This window comes from Scyliorhinus torazame, chromosome 2 (assembly GCF_047496885.1).
Source record: "Scyliorhinus torazame isolate Kashiwa2021f chromosome 2, sScyTor2.1, whole genome shotgun sequence".
Classification (NCBI taxonomy): Eukaryota; Metazoa; Chordata; class Chondrichthyes; order Carcharhiniformes; family Scyliorhinidae; genus Scyliorhinus; species Scyliorhinus torazame.
The window spans coordinates 391,184,736-391,204,485 of NC_092708.1; the positions used below are offsets into that span (position 1 = coordinate 391,184,736).

Consider the following 19,750-nt stretch of genomic DNA (forward strand, 5'->3'; position numbering starts at 1 on the left):
CAACGCCAAGAGAGAAGAAGTAGAAAAGAAAATAGAAAGTCAAAATAAAACTACTGACTAGTCACCAATGTCTTCCTTGCAGCTGAAGTCAGGTTCCCAGTACCTTCGAGGATACAGCAATTTTTCGAGCAGCCTCTTTCGATTTTTTGGTGAGATGCAACTTTCCAGTGCCTCCTTGACACCAGTCCTTCGGCTGCTCACAGTACAATCGAGGTGACTGAGTTGACCTCTCCCAGAATCCTCTTCTTCCGCCTCTGCCGGATCCAGAGGGTTGTAGGGGCAGGGGTTGGAGGGGTGGGCAACGGGATGAGGAGTTGTTGGGGAATAAAACTCACGAGACCCATTGGGAGACCCCAGTTGATCTCGCCATGGGGTTTGTGGAAGTTGACCTATAAATTCCGGCCCGGAGAGGGACCAGCTAGAACAGTCACCCCGTTTGCAACCTTTGGACTGTAAGCCGTGTTGCGGCCTCTACTTTTGTTGTCTCTTTTGAATTTACCTTCTCGGGCCTCCTGAACTTTTTCTGTGGGATGGGGCACAGAATTTTCCATTTATTTGCTCAAGGTGCTCAGAATGTTCTATGTGTTATATACGGAGGGGGCATTAGAATGCTCTATGTTTGAGATGAGATGGGGGTACTCTGTCTGTTTCTAGTGTTTGATACTGGGAGCAATTAGAATGTACCAATATATTTAATATGGAGGGAGACTCTGGAATGTTCTTTGTGTTGTTGTTTCATGGGACTTGGATCACTCCATGCATTGAACAAAAAAAAAACATTTGGCTCATCATATCCAATCCTTCCACTGACCATAAGCAGTCAACAAAATCATGGATTCACCCAAAGGGAGTCATTTAATAGGACTTGAAAATCTAGCTTGGCAATTTTATAGCCAATCACAAAGTTATTTGTCTCGTGATATTTTTTAGCTCAACAGAAGGCCCATCGAGCAGATTTGGGAACTAAAGTGAAGCATCAGGATATTTTTTTTCCTTCAGCGGGGAATGATTATGAGGATGATATAGAAGAATTCCTGCCGGATTCAGATGATGAATGTGATGAAAGAGACAGCCCACTGACCGCCACAAACTCGAAACGTAGGACCAGTTTTGCAAATTCTGTTGAATGTTTTTGAATCAAATCTTGAACAATATGTTTCTATTTATGTATTCCACCTGACTTTCCTGTTGTGAACATTGACCTTTTTCCCAATTTCTCAATTTTCATGAAAGTCTTGTATATTGAGTATTTTTGTGACACTCTCCTTACCCCATTATCTTCACACTCTCCTTACACCATTATCTTCACACTCCTTACACCATTATCTTCACACTCTCCTTACACCATTATCTTCACACTCTCCTTATCCCATTATCTTCACACTCTCCTTATCCCATTATCTTCACACTCTCCTTACACCATTATCTTCACACTCCTTACACCATTATCTTCACACTCTCCTTACACCATTATCTTCACACTCTCCTTATCCCATTATCTTCACACTCTCCTTACACCATTATCTTCACACTCTCCTTATCCCATTATCTTCACACTCTCCTTGTCCCATTATCTTCACACACTCCTTGTCCCATTATCTTCACACTCTCCTTGTCCCATTATCTTCACACTCTCCTTGTCCCATTATCTTCACACTCTCCTTACACCATTATCTTCACACTCTCCTTACACCATTATCTTCACACTCTCCTTGCCCCATTATCTTCACACTCTCCTTGCCCCATTATCTTCACACTCTCCTTATCCCATTATCTTCACACTCTCCTTATCCCATTATCTTCACACTCTCCTTGTCTCATTATCTTCACACACCCCTTGCCCCATTATCTTCACACTCTCCTTACACCATTATCTTCACACTCTCCTTACACCATTATCTTCACACTCTCCTTACACCATTATCTTCACACTCTCCTTATCCCATTATCTTCACACTCTCCTTGTCTCATTATCTTCACACTTTCCTTGTCCCATTATCTTCACACACTCCTTGTCCCATTATCTTCACACACTCCTTGCCCCATTATCTTCACACTCTCCTTGTCCCATTATCTTCACACACTCCTTGTCCCATTATCTTCACACTCTCCTTGTCCCATTATCTTCACACTCTCCTTACACCATTATCTTCACACACTCCTTGTCACATTATCTTCACACTCTCCTTGTCTCATTATCTTCACACTTTCCTTGTCCCATTATCTTCACACTCTCCTTGTCCCATTATCTTCACACACTCCTTGTCCCATTATCTTCACACTCTCCTTATCCCATTATCTTCACACTCTCCTTGTCTCATTATCTTCACACTTTCCTTGTCCCATTATCTTCACACTCTCCTTGTCCCATTATCTTCACACACTCCTTGTCCCATTATCTTCACACTCTCCTTGCCCCATTATCTTCACACTCTCCTTACCCCATTATCTTCACACTCTCCTTACACCATTATCTTCACACACTCCTTGTCCCATTATCTTCACACACTCCTTGTCCCATTATCTTCACACACTCCTTGTCCCATTATCTTCACACTCTCCTTACCCCATTATCTTCACACTCTCCTTACACCATTATCTTCACACTCTCCTTACACCATTATCTTCACACTCTCCTTACACCATTATCTTCACACTCTCCTTATCCCATTATCTTCACACTCTCCTTGTCTCATTATCTTCACACTTTCCTTGTCCCATTATCTTCACACTCTCCTTGTCCCATTATCTTCACACACTCCTTGTCCCATTATCTTCACACTCTCCTTGTCTCATTATCTTCACACTCTCCTTGCCCCATTATCTTCACACTCTCCTTGCCCCATTATCTTCACACTCTCCTTACACCATTATCTTCACACTCTCCTTGCCCCATTACCTTCACACTCTCCTTGTCTCATTATCTTCACACTTTCCTTGTCCCATTATCTTCACACTCTCCTTGCCCCATTATCTTCACACTCTCCTTGTCTCATTATCTTCACACTTTCCTTGTCCCATTATCTTCACACTATCCTTGCCCCATTATCTTCACACTCTCCTTACCCCATTATCTTCACACTCTCCTTGCCCCATTATCTTCACACACTCCTTGTCCCATTATCTTCACACACTCCTTGTCCCATTATCTTCACACTCTCCTTTCCCCATTATCTTCACACTCTCCTTGTCTCATTATCTTCACACTTTCCTTGTCCCATTATCTTCACACTCTCCTTGCCCCATTATCTTCACACTCTCCTTACCCCATTATCTTCACACTCTCCTTACCCCATTATCTTCACACTCTCCTTGTCCCATTATCTTCACACACTCCTTGTCCCATTATCTTCACACTCTCCTTACCCCATTATCTTCACACTCTCCTTACCCCATTATCTTCACACACCCCTTGTCCCATTATCTTCACACACCCCTTGTCCCATTATCTTCACACACTCCTTGTCCCATTATCTTCACACACTCCTTGTCCCATTATCTTCACACTCTCCTTACACCATTATCTTCACACACTCCTTGTCCCATTATCTTCACACACTCCTTGTCCCATTATCTTCACACACTCCTTGTCCCATTATCTTCACACTCTCCTTACCCCATTATCTTCACACTCTCCTTACACCATTATCTTCACACTCTCCTTACACCATTATCTTCACACTCTCCTTACACCATTATCTTCACACTCTCCTTATCCCATTATCTTCACACTCTCCTTGTCTCATTATCTTCACACTCTCCTTGTCTCATTATCTTCACACTTTCCTTGTCCCATTATCTTCACACTCTCCTTGTCCCATTATCTTCACACTCTCCTTACACCATTATCTTCACACTCTCCTTATCCCATTATCTTCACACTCTCCTTGTCCCATTATCTTCACACTCTCCTTGCCCCATTATCTTCACACTCTCCTTGTCCCATTATCTTCACACTCTCCTTGTCCCATTATCTTCACACACTCCTTGTCCCATTATCTTCACACTCTCCTTGTCCCATTATCTTCACGCACTCCTTGTCCCATTATCTTCACACTCTCCTTGTCCCATTATCTTCACACTCTCCTTGTCTCATTATCTTCACACTCTCCTTACCCCATTATCTTCACACACCCCTTGCCCCATTATCTTCACACTCTCCTTGCCCCATTATCTTCACACACCCCTTGCCCCATTATCTTCACACTCTCCTTGTCCCATTATCTTCACACACCCCTTGCCCCATTATCTTCACACTCTCCTTGTCCCATTATCTTCACACACCCCTTGCCCCATTATCTTCACACTCTCCTTGTCCCATTATCTTCACACACCCCTTGCCCCATTATCTTCACACTCTCCTTGTCCCATTATCTTCACACACCCCTTGCCCCATTATCTTCACACTCTCCTTGCCCCATTATCTTCACACTCTCCTTGTCTCATTATCTTCACACTCTCCTTGTCCCATTATCTTCACACACTCCTTGCCCCATTATCTTCACACACCCCTTGTCCCATTATCTTCACACTCTCCTTGTCCCATTATCTTCACACACCCCTTGCCCCATTATCTTCACACTCTCCTTATCCCATTATCTTCACACTCTCCTTGTCTCATTATCTTCACACTCTCCTTACCCCATTATCTTCACACTCTCCTTATCCCATTATCTTCACACTCTCCTTGTCCCATTATCTTCACACTCTCCTTGTCCCATTATCTTCACACACCCCTTGCCCCATTATCTTCACACTCTCCTTGTCCCATTATCTTCACACACCCCTTGTCCCATTATCTTCACACACCCCTTGCCCCATTATCTTCACACTCTCCTTGTCACATTATCTTCACACTCTCCTTGCCCCATTATCTTCACACTCTCCTTGTCACATTATCTTCACACTCTCCTTGCCCCATTATCTTCACACTCTCCTTGTCCCATTATCTTCACACACTCCTTGCCCCATTATCTTCACACTCTCCTTGCCCCATTATCTTCACACTCTCCTTGTCTCATTATCTTCACACTCTCCTTGTCCCATTATCTTCACACACTCCTTGCCCCATTATCTTCACACTCTCCTTGCCCCATTATCTTCACACACTCCTTACCCCATTATCTTCACACTCTCCTTGCCCCATTATCTTCACACTCTCCTTGTCTCATTATCTTCACACACCCCTTGTCCCATTATCTTCACACACCCCTTGCCCCATTATCTTCACACACCCCTTACCCCATTATCTTCACACACCCCTTGCCCCATTATCTTCACACTCTCCTTGTCCCATTATCTTCACACACCCCTTGCCCCATTATCTTCACACACCCCTTACCCCATTATCTTCACACACCCCTTGCCCCATTATCTTCACACTCTCCTTGTCCCATTATCTTCACACTCTCCTTGTCCCATTATCTTCACACACCCCTTGCCCCATTATCTTCACACTCTCCTTACACCATTATCTTCACACTCTCCTTGTCTCATTATCTTCACACACCCCTTGCCCCATTATCTTCACACTCTCCTTGTCCCATTATCTTCACACTCTCCTTACCCCATTATCTTCACACTCTCCTTGCCCCATTATCTTCACACTCTCCTTGCCCCATTATCTTCACAGTCTCCTTGTCTCATTATCTTCACACACCCCTTGCCCCATTATCTTCACACTCTCCTTGTCCCATTATCTTCACACTCTCCTTACACCATTATCTTCACACTCTCCTTGTCTCATTATCTTCACACTCTCCTTGTCCCATTATCTTCACACTCTCCTTGTCCCATTATCTTCACACACCCCTTGCCCCATTATCTTCACACTCTCCTTGTCTCATTATCTTCACACACCCCTTACACCATTATCTTCACACTCTCCTTGTCTCATTATCTTCACACTCTCCTTGTCTCATTATCTTCACACACCCCTTACACCATTATCTTCACACTCTCCTTGTCTCATTATCTTCACACTCTCCTTGTCTCATTATCTTCACACACCCCTTGCCTCATTATCTTCACACTCTCCTTGTCTCATTATCTTCACACACCCCTTACACCATTATCTTCACACTCTCCTTGTCTCATTATCTTCACACTCTCCTTGTCCCATTATCTTCACACTCTCCTTGTCCCATTATCTTCACACTCTCCTTGTCCCATTATCTTCACACTCTCCTTGTCTCAAAGAACAAACAAAGAACAAAGAAATGTACAGCACAGGAACAGGCCCTTCGGCCCTCCAAGCCCGTGCCGACCATACTGCCCGACTAAACTACAATCTTCTACACTTCCTGGGTCCGTATCCTTCTATTCCCATCCTATTCATATATTTGTCAAGATGCCCCTTAAATGTCCCTGCTTCCACTACCTCCTCCGGTAGTGAGTTCCAGGCACCCACTACCCTCTGCGTAAAAAACTTGCCTCGTACATCTACTCTAAACTTTGCCCCTCTCACCTTAAACCTATGCCCCCTAGTAATTGACCCCTCTACCCTGGGGAAAAGCCTCTGACTATCCACTCTGTCTATGCCCCTCATAATTTTGTATACCTCTATCAGGTCGCCCCTCAACCTCCTTCGTTCCAGTGAGAACAAACCGAGTTCATTCAATCGCTCCTCATAGCTTATGCCCTCCATACCAGGCAACATTCTGGTAAATCTCTTCTGCACCCTCTCTAAAGCCTCCACATCCTTCTGGTAGTGTGGCGACCAGAATTGAACACTATACTCCAAGTGTGGCCTAACTAAGGTTCTATACAGCTGCAACATGACTTGCCAATTCTTATACTCAATGCCCCGGCCAATGAAGGCAAGCATGCCGTATGCCTTCTCGACTACCTTCTCCACCTGTGTAGCCCCTTTCAGTGATCTGTGGACCTGTACTCCTAGATCTCTTTGACTTTCAATACTCTTGAGGGTTCTACCATTCACTGTATATTCCCTACCTGCATTAGCCCTTCCAAAATGCATTACCTCACATTTGTCCAGGTTAAACTCCATCTGCCATTTCTCCGCCCAGTCTCCAGACAATCTAAATCCTGCTGTATCCTCAGACAGTCCTCATCGCTATCCGCAATTCCACCAACCTTTGTGTCGTCTGCAAACTTACTGATCAGACCAGTTACATTTTCCTCCAAATCATTTATATATACTACAAAGAGCAAAGGTCCCAGCACTGATCCCTGTGGAACACCACTGGTCACAGCCCTCCAATTAGAAAAGCAAGTGTCTCATTATCTTCACACACCCCTTGCCCCATTATCTTCACACTCTCCTTGTCTCATTATCTTCACACACCCCTTGCCCCATTATCTTCACACACTCCTTGTCCCATTATCTTCACACTCTCCTTGCCCCATTATCTTCACACTCTCCTTGTCCCATTATCTTCACACACCCCTTGCCCCATTATCTTCACACACTCCTTGTCCCATTATCTTCACACTCTCCTTGTCCCATTATCTTCACACACTCCTTGTCCCATTATCTTCACACTCTCCTTGCCCCGTTATCTTCACACTCTCCTTGTCCCATTATCTTCACACACCCCTTGCCCCATTATCTTCACACACCCCTTGCCCCATTATCTTCACACACTCCTTGTCCCATTATCTTCACACACTCCTTGTCCCATTATCTTCACACTCTCCTTGCCCCATTATCTTCACACTCTCCTTGTCCCATTATCTTCACACACCCCTTACCCCATTATCTTCACACTCTCCTTAGCCCATTATCTTCACACACTCCTTGTCCCATTATCTTCACACTCTCCTTGTCCCATTATCTTCACACTCTCCTTGTCCCATTATCTTCACACACTCCTTGTCCCATTATCTTCACACTCTCCTTACACCATTATCTTCACACTCTCCTTGTCTCATTATCTTCACACACCCCTTGCCCCATTATCTTCACACTCTCCTTGTCCCATTATCTTCACACTCTCCTTGTCCCATTATCTTCACACTCTCCTTGTCTCATTATCTTCACACACCCCTTGTCCCATTATCTTCACACTCTCCTTGTCCCATTATCTTCACACACTCCTTGTCCCATTATCTTCACACTCTCCTTACACCATTATCTTCACACTCTCCTTGTCTCATTATCTTCACACTCTCCTTGCCCCATTATCTTCACACTCTCCTTGTCACATTATCTTCACACACTCCTTGTCCCATTATCTTCACACTCTCCTTGTCTCATTATCTTCACACACCCCTTGCCCCATTATCTTCACACTCTCCTTGTCCCATTATCTTCACACTCTCCTTACCCCATTATCTTCACACTCTCCTTGTCCCATTATCTTCACACTCTCCTTGTCTCATTATCTTCACACTCTCCTTGCCCCATTATCTTCACACTCTCCTTGTCACATTATCTTCACACACTCCTTGTCCCATTATCTTCACACTCTCCTTGTCTCATTATCTTCACACACCCCTTGCCCCATTATCTTCACACTCTCCTTGTCCCATTATCTTCACACTCTCCTTACCCCATTATCTTCACACTCTCCTTGTCCCATTATCTTCACACTCTCCTTGTCCCATTATCTTCACACTCTCCTTGTCCCATTATCTTCACACTCTCCTTGTCCCATTATCTTCACACTCTCCTTACCCCATTATCTTCACACTCTCCTTGTCACATTATCTTCACAATCTCCTTGTCCCATTATCTTCACACTCTCCTTGCCCCATTATCTTCACACTCTCCTTGTCACATTATCTTCACACACTCCTTGTCCCATTATCTTCACACTCTCCTTGTCTCATTATCTTCACACACCCCTTGCCCCATTATCTTCACACTCTCCTTGTCCCATTATCTTCACACTCTCCTTACCCCATTATCTTCACACTCTCCTTGTCCCATTATCTTCACACTCTCCTTGTCCCATTATCTTCACACACTCCTTGTCCCATTATCTTCACACTCTCCTTGTCTCATTATCTTCACACACCCCTTGCCCCATTATCTTCACACTCTCCTTGTCCCATTATCTTCACACTCTCCTTACCCCATTATCTTCACACTCTCCTTGTCCCATTATCTTCACACTCTCCTTGTCCCATTATCTTCACACTCTCCTTGTCCCATTATCTTCACACTCTCCTTACCCCATTATCTTCACACTCTCCTTGTCTCATTATCTTCACACACCCCTTGCCCCATTATCTTCACACTCTCCTTGTCCCATTATCTTCACACTCTCCTTGCCCCATTATCTTCACACTCTCCTTGCCCCATTATCTTCACACTCTCCTTGTCACATTATCTTCACACACCCCTTGCCCCATTATCTTCACACTCTCCTTGTCTCATTATCTTCACACTCTCCTTGTCCCATTATCTTCACACTCTCCTTGTCCCATTATCTTCACACTCTCCTTGTCCCATTATCTTCACACACCCCTTACCCCATTATCTTCACACTCTCCTTGTCACATTATCTTCACACACCCCTTACCCCATTATCTTCACACTCTCCTTGTCACATTATCTTCACACACCCCTTGCCCCATTATCTTCACACTCTCCTTGTCCCATTATCTTCACACACCCCTTGTCCCATTATCTTCACACTCTCCTTGTCCCATTATCTTCACACTCTCCTTGTCACATTATCTTCACACACCCCTTGCCCCATTATCTTCACACACCCCTTGTCCCATTATCTTCACACTCTCCTTGCCCCATTATCTTCACACTCTCCTTGCCCCATTATCTTCACACTCTCCTTGCCCCATTATCTTCACACTCTCCTTGCCCCATTATCTTCACACTCTCCTTGCCCCATTATCTTCACACTCTCCTTGTCCCATTATCTTCACACACCCCTTGCCCCATTATCTTCACACTCTCCTTGTCACATTATCTTCACACTCTCCTTAGCCCATTATCTTCACACACCCCTTGCCCCATTATCTTCACACACTCCTTGTCCCATTATCTTCACACTCTCCTTGCCCCATTATCTTCACACATTCCTTGTCACATTATCTTCACACTCTCCTTGTCCCATTATCTTCACACACTCCTTGCCCCATTATCTTCACACTCTCCTTACCCCATTATCTTCACACTCTCCTTACCCCATTATCTTCACACACTCCTTGTCCCATTATCTTCACACACCCCTTGCCCCATTATCTTCACACTCTCCTTAGCCCATTATCTTCACACTCTCCTTGCCCCATTATCTTCACACTCTCCTTGTCCCATTATCTTCACACTCTCCTTGTCCCATTATCTTCACACACTCCTTGCCCCATTATCTTCACACTCTCCTTGCCCCATTATCTTCACACTCTCCTTACACCATTATCTTCACACTCTCCTTACACCATTATCTTCACACTCTCCTTACCCCATTATCTTCACACATTCCTTGTCTCATTATCTTCACACACCCCTTGCCCCATTATCTTCACACACTCCTTGTCCCATTATCTTCACACTCTCCTTGTCTCATTATCTTCACACACTCCTTGCCCCATTATCTTCACACTCTCCTTGTCTCATTATCTTCACACTCTCCTTGTCCCATTATCTTCACACTCTCCTTGTCTCATTATCTTCACACACTCCTTGCCCCATTATCTTCACACTCTCCTTGTCTCATTATCTTCACACTCTCCTTGTCCCATTATCTTCACACTCTCCTTGTCTCATTATCTTCACACTCTCCTTGTCCCATTATCTTCACACTCTCCTTGTCCCATTATCTTCACACTCTCCTTACCCCATTATCTTCACACATTCCTTGTCTCATTATCTTCACACACCCCTTGCCCCATTATCTTCACACACTCCTTGTCCCATTATCTTCACACTCTCCTTGTCCCATTATCTTCACACTCTCCTTACACCATTATCTTCACACTCTCCTTACCCCATTATCTTCACACTCTCCTTGCCCCATTATCTTCACACACTCCTTGTCCCATTATCTTCACACTCTCCTTGTCTCATTATCTTCACACTCTCCTTGTCCCATTATCTTCACACACTCCTTGTCCCATTATCTTCACACACCCCTTGTCCCATTATCTTCACACACCCCTTGCCCCATTATCTTCACACTCTCCTTGCCCCATTATCTTCACACTCTCCTTGTCACATTATCTTCACACTCTCCTTACCCCATTATCTTCACACTCTCCTTGTCCCATTATTTTCACACTCTCCTTACACCATTATCTTCACACTCTCCTTACCCCATTATCTTCACACTCTCCTTGTCCCATTATCTTCACACTCTCCTTGTCTCATGATATTCACACTCTCCTTGTCTCATTATCTTCACACTCTCCTTGCCCCATTATCTTCACACTCTCCTTACCCCATTATCTTCACACTCTCCTTACCCCATTATCTTGACACACCCCTTGCCCCATTATCTTCACACTCTCCTTACCCCATTATCTTCACACTCTCCTTACCCCATTATCTTCACACTCTCCTTACCCCATTATCTTCACACACCCCTTGCCCCATTATCTTCACACTCTCCTTACCCCATTATCTTCACACTCTCCTTACCCCATTATCTTCACACTCTCCTTGTCCCATTATCTTCACACTCTCCTTACCCCATTATCTTCACACTCTCCTTACCCCATTATCTTCACACTCTCCTTACCCCATTATCTTCACACTCTCCTTGCCCCATTATCTTCACACTCTCCTTACCCCATTATCTTCACACTCTCCTTACCCCATTATCTTCACACACCCCTTGCCCCATTATCTTCACACTCTCCTTGTCTCATTATCTTCACACTCTCCTTGTCCCATTATCTTCACACTCTCCTTGCCCCATTATCTTCACACTCTCCTTGCCCCATTATCTTCACACACTCCTTGTCCCATTATCTTCACACTCTCCTTGTCTCATTATCTTCACACTCTCCTTGCCCCATTATCTTCACACTCTCCTTACACCATTATCTTCACACTCTCCTTACCCCATTATCTTCACACTCTCCTTGTCTCATTATCTTCACACTCTCCTTACCCCATTATCTTCACACTCTCCTTGTCCCATTATCTTCACACTCTCCTTACCCCATTATCTTCACACTCTCCTTGCCCCATTATCTTCACACTCTCCTTACACCATTATCTTCACACTCTCCTTGCCCCATTATCTTCACACTCTCCTTGCCCCATTATCTTCACACACTCCTTGTCCCATTATCTTCACACTCTCCTTGTCCCATTATCTTCACACACCCCTTGCCCCATTATCTTCACACTCTCCTTACACCATTATCTTCACACTCTCCTTGTCTCATTATCTTCACACACCCCTTGTCCCATTATCTTCACACTCTCCTTGCCCCATTATCTTCACACTCTCCTTGTCCCATTATCTTCACACTCTCCTTACCCCATTATCTTCACACTCTCCTTGTCTCATTATCTTCACACTCTCCTTGTCTCATTATCTTCACACACTCCTTGTCCCATTATCTTCACACTCTCCTTACACCATTATCTTCACACTCTCCTTGTCTCATTATCTTCACACACCCCTTGTCCCATTATCTTCACACTCTCCTTGCCCCATTATCTTCACACTCTCCTTGCCCCATTATCTTCACACTCTCCTTGTCCCATTATCTTCACACTCTCCTTACACCATTATCTTCACACTCTCCTTGCCCCATTATCTTCACACTCTCCTTGCCCCATTATCTTCACACACTCCTTGTCCCATTATCTTCACACTCTCCTTGTCCCATTATCTTCACACACCCCTTGCCCCATTATCTTCACACTCTCCTTACACCATTATCTTCACACTCTCCTTGTCTCATTATCTTCACACACCCCTTGTCCCATTATCTTCACACTCTCCTTGCCCCATTATCTTCACACTCTCCTTGTCCCATTATCTTCACACTCTCCTTACCCCATTATCTTCACACTCTCCTTATCCCATTATCTTCACACTCTCCTTGCCCCATTATCTTCACACTCTCCTTGCCCCATTATCTTCACACTCTCCTTGTCCCATTATCTTCACACTCTCCTTGTCCCATTATCTTCACACTCTCCTTGCCCCATTATCTTCACACTCTCCTTGCCCCATTATCTTCACACTCTCCTTGCCCCATTATCTTCACACACTCCTTGCCCCATTATCTTCACACACTCCTTGTCCCATTATCTTCACACTCTCCTTGTCCCATTATCTTCACACACCCCTTGCCCCATTATCTTCACACTCTCCTTACACCATTATCTTCACACTCTCCTTGTCTAATTATCTTCACACACCCCTTGTCCCATTATCTTCACACTCTCCTTGCCCCATTATCTTCACACTCTCCTTGTCCCATTATCTTCACACACCCCTTGCCCCATTATCTTCACACTCTCCTTACACCATTATCTTCACACTCTCCTTGTCTCATTATCTTCACACACCCCTTGTCCCATTATCTTCACACTCTCCTTGCCCCATTATCTTCACACTCTCCTTGCCCCATTATCTTCACACTCTCCTTACCCCATTATCTTCACACTCTCCTTGTCTCATTATCTTCACACTCTCCTTGCCCCATTATCTTCACACTCTCCTTGTCTCATTATCTTCACACACCCCTTGCCCCATTATCTTCACACTCTCCTTGTCCCATTGTCTTCACACTCTCCTTGTCCCATTATCTTCACACTCTCCTTGCCCCATTATCTTCACACTCTCCTTGTCTCATTATCTTCACACTCTCCTTGCCCCATTATCTTCACACTCTCCTTACCCCATTATCTTCACACTCTCCTTGTCTCATTATCTTCACACACCCCTTGCCCCATTATCTTCACACTCTCCTTGTCCCATTGTCTTCACACTCTCCTTGTCCCATTGTCTTCACACTCTCCTTGTCCCATTATCTTCACACTCTCCTTGCCCCATTATCTTCACACTCTCCTTGTCCCATTATCTTCACACTCTCCTTGTCCCATTATCTTCACACTCTCCTTGCCCCATTATCTTCACACACCCCTTGCCCCATTATCTTCACACTCTCCTTGCCCCATTATCTTCACACTCTCCTTGTCCCATTATCTTCACACTCTCCTTATCCCATTATCTTCACACTCTCCTTGTCCCATTATCTTCACACTCTCCTTGTCCCATTATCTTCACACTCTCCTTACCCCATTATCTTCACACTCTCCTTACCCCATTATCTTCACACTCTCCTTGTCCCATTATCTTCACACTCTCCTTACCCCATTATCTTCACACTCTCCTTGTCCCATTATCTTCACACTCTCCTTACCCCATTATCTTCACACTCTCCTTGTCCCATTATCTTCACACACTCCTTACCCCATTATCTTCACACTCTCCTTACCCCATTATCTTCACACTCTCCTTGTCCCATTATCTTCACACTCTCCTTACCCCATTATCTTCACACTCTCCTTGTCCCATTATCTTCACACTCTCCTTACCCCATTATCTTCACACTCTCCTTACCCCATTATCTTCACACTCTCCTTGTCCCATTATCTTCACACTCTCCTTGCCCCATTATCTTCACACTCTCCTTACCCCATTATCTTCACACTCTCCTTACCCCATTATCTTCACACACTCCTTATCCCATTATCTTCACACACTCCTTACCCCATTATCTTCACACTCTCCTTGTCCCATTATCTTCACACACCCCTTGCCCCATTATCTTCACACTCTCCTTGTCTCATTATCTTCACACACCCCTTACCCCATTATCTTCACACTCTCCTTGTCCCATTATCTTCACACACTCCTTGTCCCATTATCTTCACACTCTCCTTATCCCATTATCTTCACACTCTCCTTGTCTCATTATCTTCACACACCCCTTACCCCATTATCTTCACACTCTCCTTGTCCCATTATCTTCACACACCCCTTGCCCCATTATCTTCACACTCTCCTTGTCTCATTATCTTCACACACCCCTTGCCCCATTATCTTCACACTCTCCTTGTCCCATTATCTTCACACTCTCCTTACCCCATTATCTTCACACTCTCCTTACCCCATTATCTTCACACTCTCCTTGTCCCATTATCTTCACACTCTCCTTACCCCATTATCTTCACACTCTCCTTGTCCCATTATCTTCACACTCTCCTTACCCCATTATCTTCACACACCCCTTGCCCCATTATCTTCACACTCTCCTTGCCCCATTATCTTCACACTCTCCTTGCCCCATTATCTTCACACTCTCCTTGTCCCATTATCTTCACACTCTCCTTGCCCCATTATCTTCACACTCTCCTTGTCACATTATCTTCACACTCTCCTTGTCTCATTATCTTCACACTCTCCTTGCCCCATTATCTTCACACTCTCCTTACCCCATTATCTTCACACTCTCCTTGTCCCATTATCTTCACACTCTCCTTGCCCCATTATCTTCACACTCTCCTTGCCCCATTATCTTCACACACCCCTTGCCCCATTATCTTCACACTCTCCTTGTCCCATTATCTTCACACACTCCTTGTCCCATTATCTTCACACTCTCCTTGTCCCATTATCTTCACACTCTCCTTACCCCATTATCTTCACACACCCCTTGTCCCATTATCTTCACACTCTCCTTGCCCCATTATCTTCACACACCCCTTGCCCCATTATCTTCACACTCTCCTTGTCCCATTATCTTCACACACTCCTTGTCCCATTATCTTCACACTCTCCTTGTCCCATTATCTTCACACACCCCTTGCCCCATTATCTTCACACTCTCCTTGTCTCATTATCTTCACACTCTCCTTGCCCCATTATCTTCACACTCTCCTTACCCCATTATCTTCACACACCCCTTGCCCCATTATCTTCACACTCTCCTTGTCCCATTATCTTCACACACTCCTTGTCCCATTATCTTCACACTCTCCTTGCCCCATTATCTTCACACTCTCCTTACCCCATTATCTTCACACTCTCCTTGTCCCATTATCTTCACACTCTCCTTGCCCCATTATCTTCACACTCTCCTTGCCCCATTATCTTCACACACCCCTTGCCCCATTATCTTCACACTCTCCTTGTCCCATTATCTTCACACACTCCTTGTCCCATTATCTTCACACTCTCCTTACACCATTATCTTCACACTCTCCTTGTCTCATTATCTTCACACTCTCCTTGTCCCATTATCTTCACACTCTCCTTGCCCCATTATCTTCACACTCTCCTTGCCCCATTATCTTCACACACCCCTTGCCCCATTATCTTCACACTCTCCTTGTCCCATTATCTTCACACACTCCTTGTCCCATTATCTTCACACTCTCCTTGTCCCATTATCTTCACACTCTCCTTGTCTCATTATCTTCACACTCTCCTTGCCCCATTATCTTCACACTCTCCTTACCCCATTATCTTCACACTCTCCTTACCCCATTATCTTCACACACCCCTTGTCCCATTATCTTCACACACTCCTTGTCCCATTATCTTCACACACCCCTTGTCCCATTATCTTCACACTCTCCTTGTCCCATTATCTTCACACTCTCCTTGTCACATTATCTTCACACTCTCCTTGTCCCATTATCTTCACACTCTCCTTACCCCATTATCTTCACACTCTCCTTGCCCCATTATCTTCACACTCTCCTTACCCCATTATCTTCACACTCTCCTTGTCACATTATCTTCACACTCTCCTTGCCCCATTATCTTCACACTCTCCTTACCCCATTATCTTCACACTCTCCTTGCCCCATTATCTTCACACTCTCCTTACCCCATTATCTTCACACTCTCCTTACCCCATTATCTTCACACTCTCCTTGTCACATTATCTTCACACTCTCCTTACCCCATTATCTTCACACTCTCCTTGCCCCATTATCTTCACACACCCCTTACCCCATTATCTTCACACTCTCCTTGCCCCATTATCTTCACACACCCCTTGTCCCATTATCTTCACACTCTCCTTGTCACATTATCTTCACACTCTCCTTACCCCATTATCTTCACACACCCCTTACCCCATTATCTTCACACTCTCCTTATCCCATTATCTTCACACTCTCCTTGCCCCATTATCTTCACACTCTCCTTACCCCATTATCTTCACACACTCCTTGTCACATTATCTTCACACTCTCCTTACCCCATTATCTTCACACTCTCCTTGCCCCATTATCTTCACACACCCCTTACCCCATTATCTTCACACTCTCCTTGCCCCATAATCTTCACACACCCCTTGTCCCATTATCTTCACACTCTCCTTGTCCCATTATCTTCACACACCCCTTACCCCATTATCTTCACACTCTCCTTGCCCCATTATCTTCACACACCCCTTGTCCCATTATCTTCACACTCTCCTTGCCCCATTATCTTCACACACCCCTTACCCCATTATCTTCACACTCTCCTTGCCCCATTATCTTCACACTCTCCTTGCCCCATTATCTTCACACACCCCTTACACCATTATCTTCACACTCTCCTTGCCCCATTATCTTCACACTCTCCTTGCCCCATTATCTTCACATTCTCCTTACCCCATTATCTTCACACTCTCCTTACCCCATTATCTTCACACACCCCTTGTCCCATTATCTTCACACTCTCCTTGTCTCATTATCTTCACACTCTCCTTGTCCCATTATCTTCACACACCCCTTGTCCCATTATCTTCACACTCTCCTTGCCCCATTATCTTCACACTCTCCTTACCCCATTATCTTCACACACCCCTTACCCCATTATCTTCACACACTCCTTGTCCCATTATCTTCACACTCTCCTTGCCCCATTATCTTCACACTCTCCTTGCCCCATTATCTTCACACACCCCTTGCCCCATTATCTTCACACTCTCCTTGTCCCATTATCTTCACACTCTCCTTGTCCCATTATCTTCACACACTCCTTGTCCCATTATCTTCACACTCTCCTTACACCATTATCTTCACACTCTCCTTGTCCCATTATCTTCACACTCTCCTTACCCCATTATCTTCACACTCTCCTTATCCCATTATCTTCACACTCTCCTTGTCCCATTATCTTCACACACCCCTTGCCCCATTATCTTCACACTCTCCTTGTCCCATTATCTTCACACACTCCTTGTCCCATTATCTTCACACTCTCCTTACCCCATTATCTTCACACACCCCTTGCCCCATTATCTTCACACTCTCCTTGTCCCATTATCTTCACACACCCCTTGCCCCATTATCTTCACACTCTCCTTGTCCCATTATCTTCACACACTCCTTGTCCCATTATCTTCACACTCTCCTTACCCCATTATCTTCACACACCCCTTGCCCCATTATCTTCACACACTCCTTGTCCCATTATCTTCACACTCTCCTTACACCATTATCTTCACACTCTCCTTGCCCCATTATCTTCACACTCTCCTTGTCCCATTATCTTCACACTCTCCTTGCCCCATTATCTTCACACACTCCTTACCCCATTATCTTCACACTCTCCTTGCCCCATTATCTTCACACTCTCCTTGTCCCATTATCTTCACACACTCCTTGTCCCATTATCTTCACACTCTCCTTACCCCATTATCTTCACACACCCCTTGTCTCATTATCTTCACACACCCCTTACCCCATTATCTTCACACTCTCCTTGCCCCATTATCTTCACACTCTCCTTGTCTCATTATCTTCACACTCTCCTTGCCCCATTATCTTCACACTCTCCTTGTCCCATTATCTTCACACTCTCCTTGTCCCATTATCTTCACACACTCCTTGTCCCATTATCTTCACACTCTCCTTGTCCCATTATCTTCACACTCTCCTTGTCCCATTATCTTCACACACCCCTTGCCCCATTATCTTCACACTCTCCTTGTCCCATTATCTTCACACACTCCTTGTCCCATTATCTTCACACTCTCCTTACCCCATTATCTTCACACACCCCTTGTCTCATTATCTTCACACACCCCTTACCCCATTATCTTCACACTCTCCTTGCCCCATTATCTTCACACTCTCCTTGTCTCATTATCTTCACACTCTCCTTGCCCCATTATCTTCACACTCTCCTTGTCCCATTATCTTCACACTCTCCTTGTCCCATTATCTTCACACTCTCCTTGCCCCATTATCTTCACACTCTCCTTGCCCCATTATCTTCACACTCTCCTTGTCCCATTATCTTCACACTCTCCTTGTCTCATTATCTTCACACTCTCCTTGTCCCATTATCTTCACACACTCCTTGTCCCATTATCTTCACACTCTCCTTGTCCCATTATCTTCACACACTCCTTGTCCCATTATCTTCACACTCTCCTTACCCCATTATCTTCACACTCTCCTTGTCTCATTATCTTCACACTCTCCTTACCCCATTATCTTCACACTCTCCTTGTCCCATTATCTTCACACTCTCCTTGTCCCATTATCTTCACACTCTCCTTGCCCCATTATCTTCACACTCTCCTTGTCCCATTATCTTCACACTCTCCTTGTCCCATTATCTTCACACTCTCCTTGTCCCATTATCTTCACACACTCCTTGTCACACTGTTTGGTTGTAACACTTTCATCACATTCACTTCCTGAAACACTTTCCTCATCACACTTTCCCCTTCACGCTCACTTCCTGTAATACTTTGCTTATTATGACACTTATAATGATAACGCTCTTACCTTCGTCATGATGATGATGAGAAAATTGCACCGCGCACAAGCTGGTTAATGTCATGC

General features: G+C 44.6%; 1 protein-coding gene across 4 annotated transcripts in view; it reads left to right on the top strand.

Annotated features, from left to right (window-relative positions):
* The window catches only part of LOC140405816 (cytosolic carboxypeptidase 2-like), a 310,411-nt gene that overhangs the window by 23,454 nt on the left and 267,207 nt on the right, over positions 1-19,750 (top strand). For all 4 annotated transcript variants that reach the window (XM_072494234.1, XM_072494236.1, XM_072494235.1 and 1 more), the window contains exon 3: positions 931-1,098. In XM_072494234.1, coding sequence (XP_072350335.1) covers positions 931-1,098 — 168 coding nt within the window. The remainder of the gene's footprint in view (positions 1-930; positions 1,099-19,750) is intronic.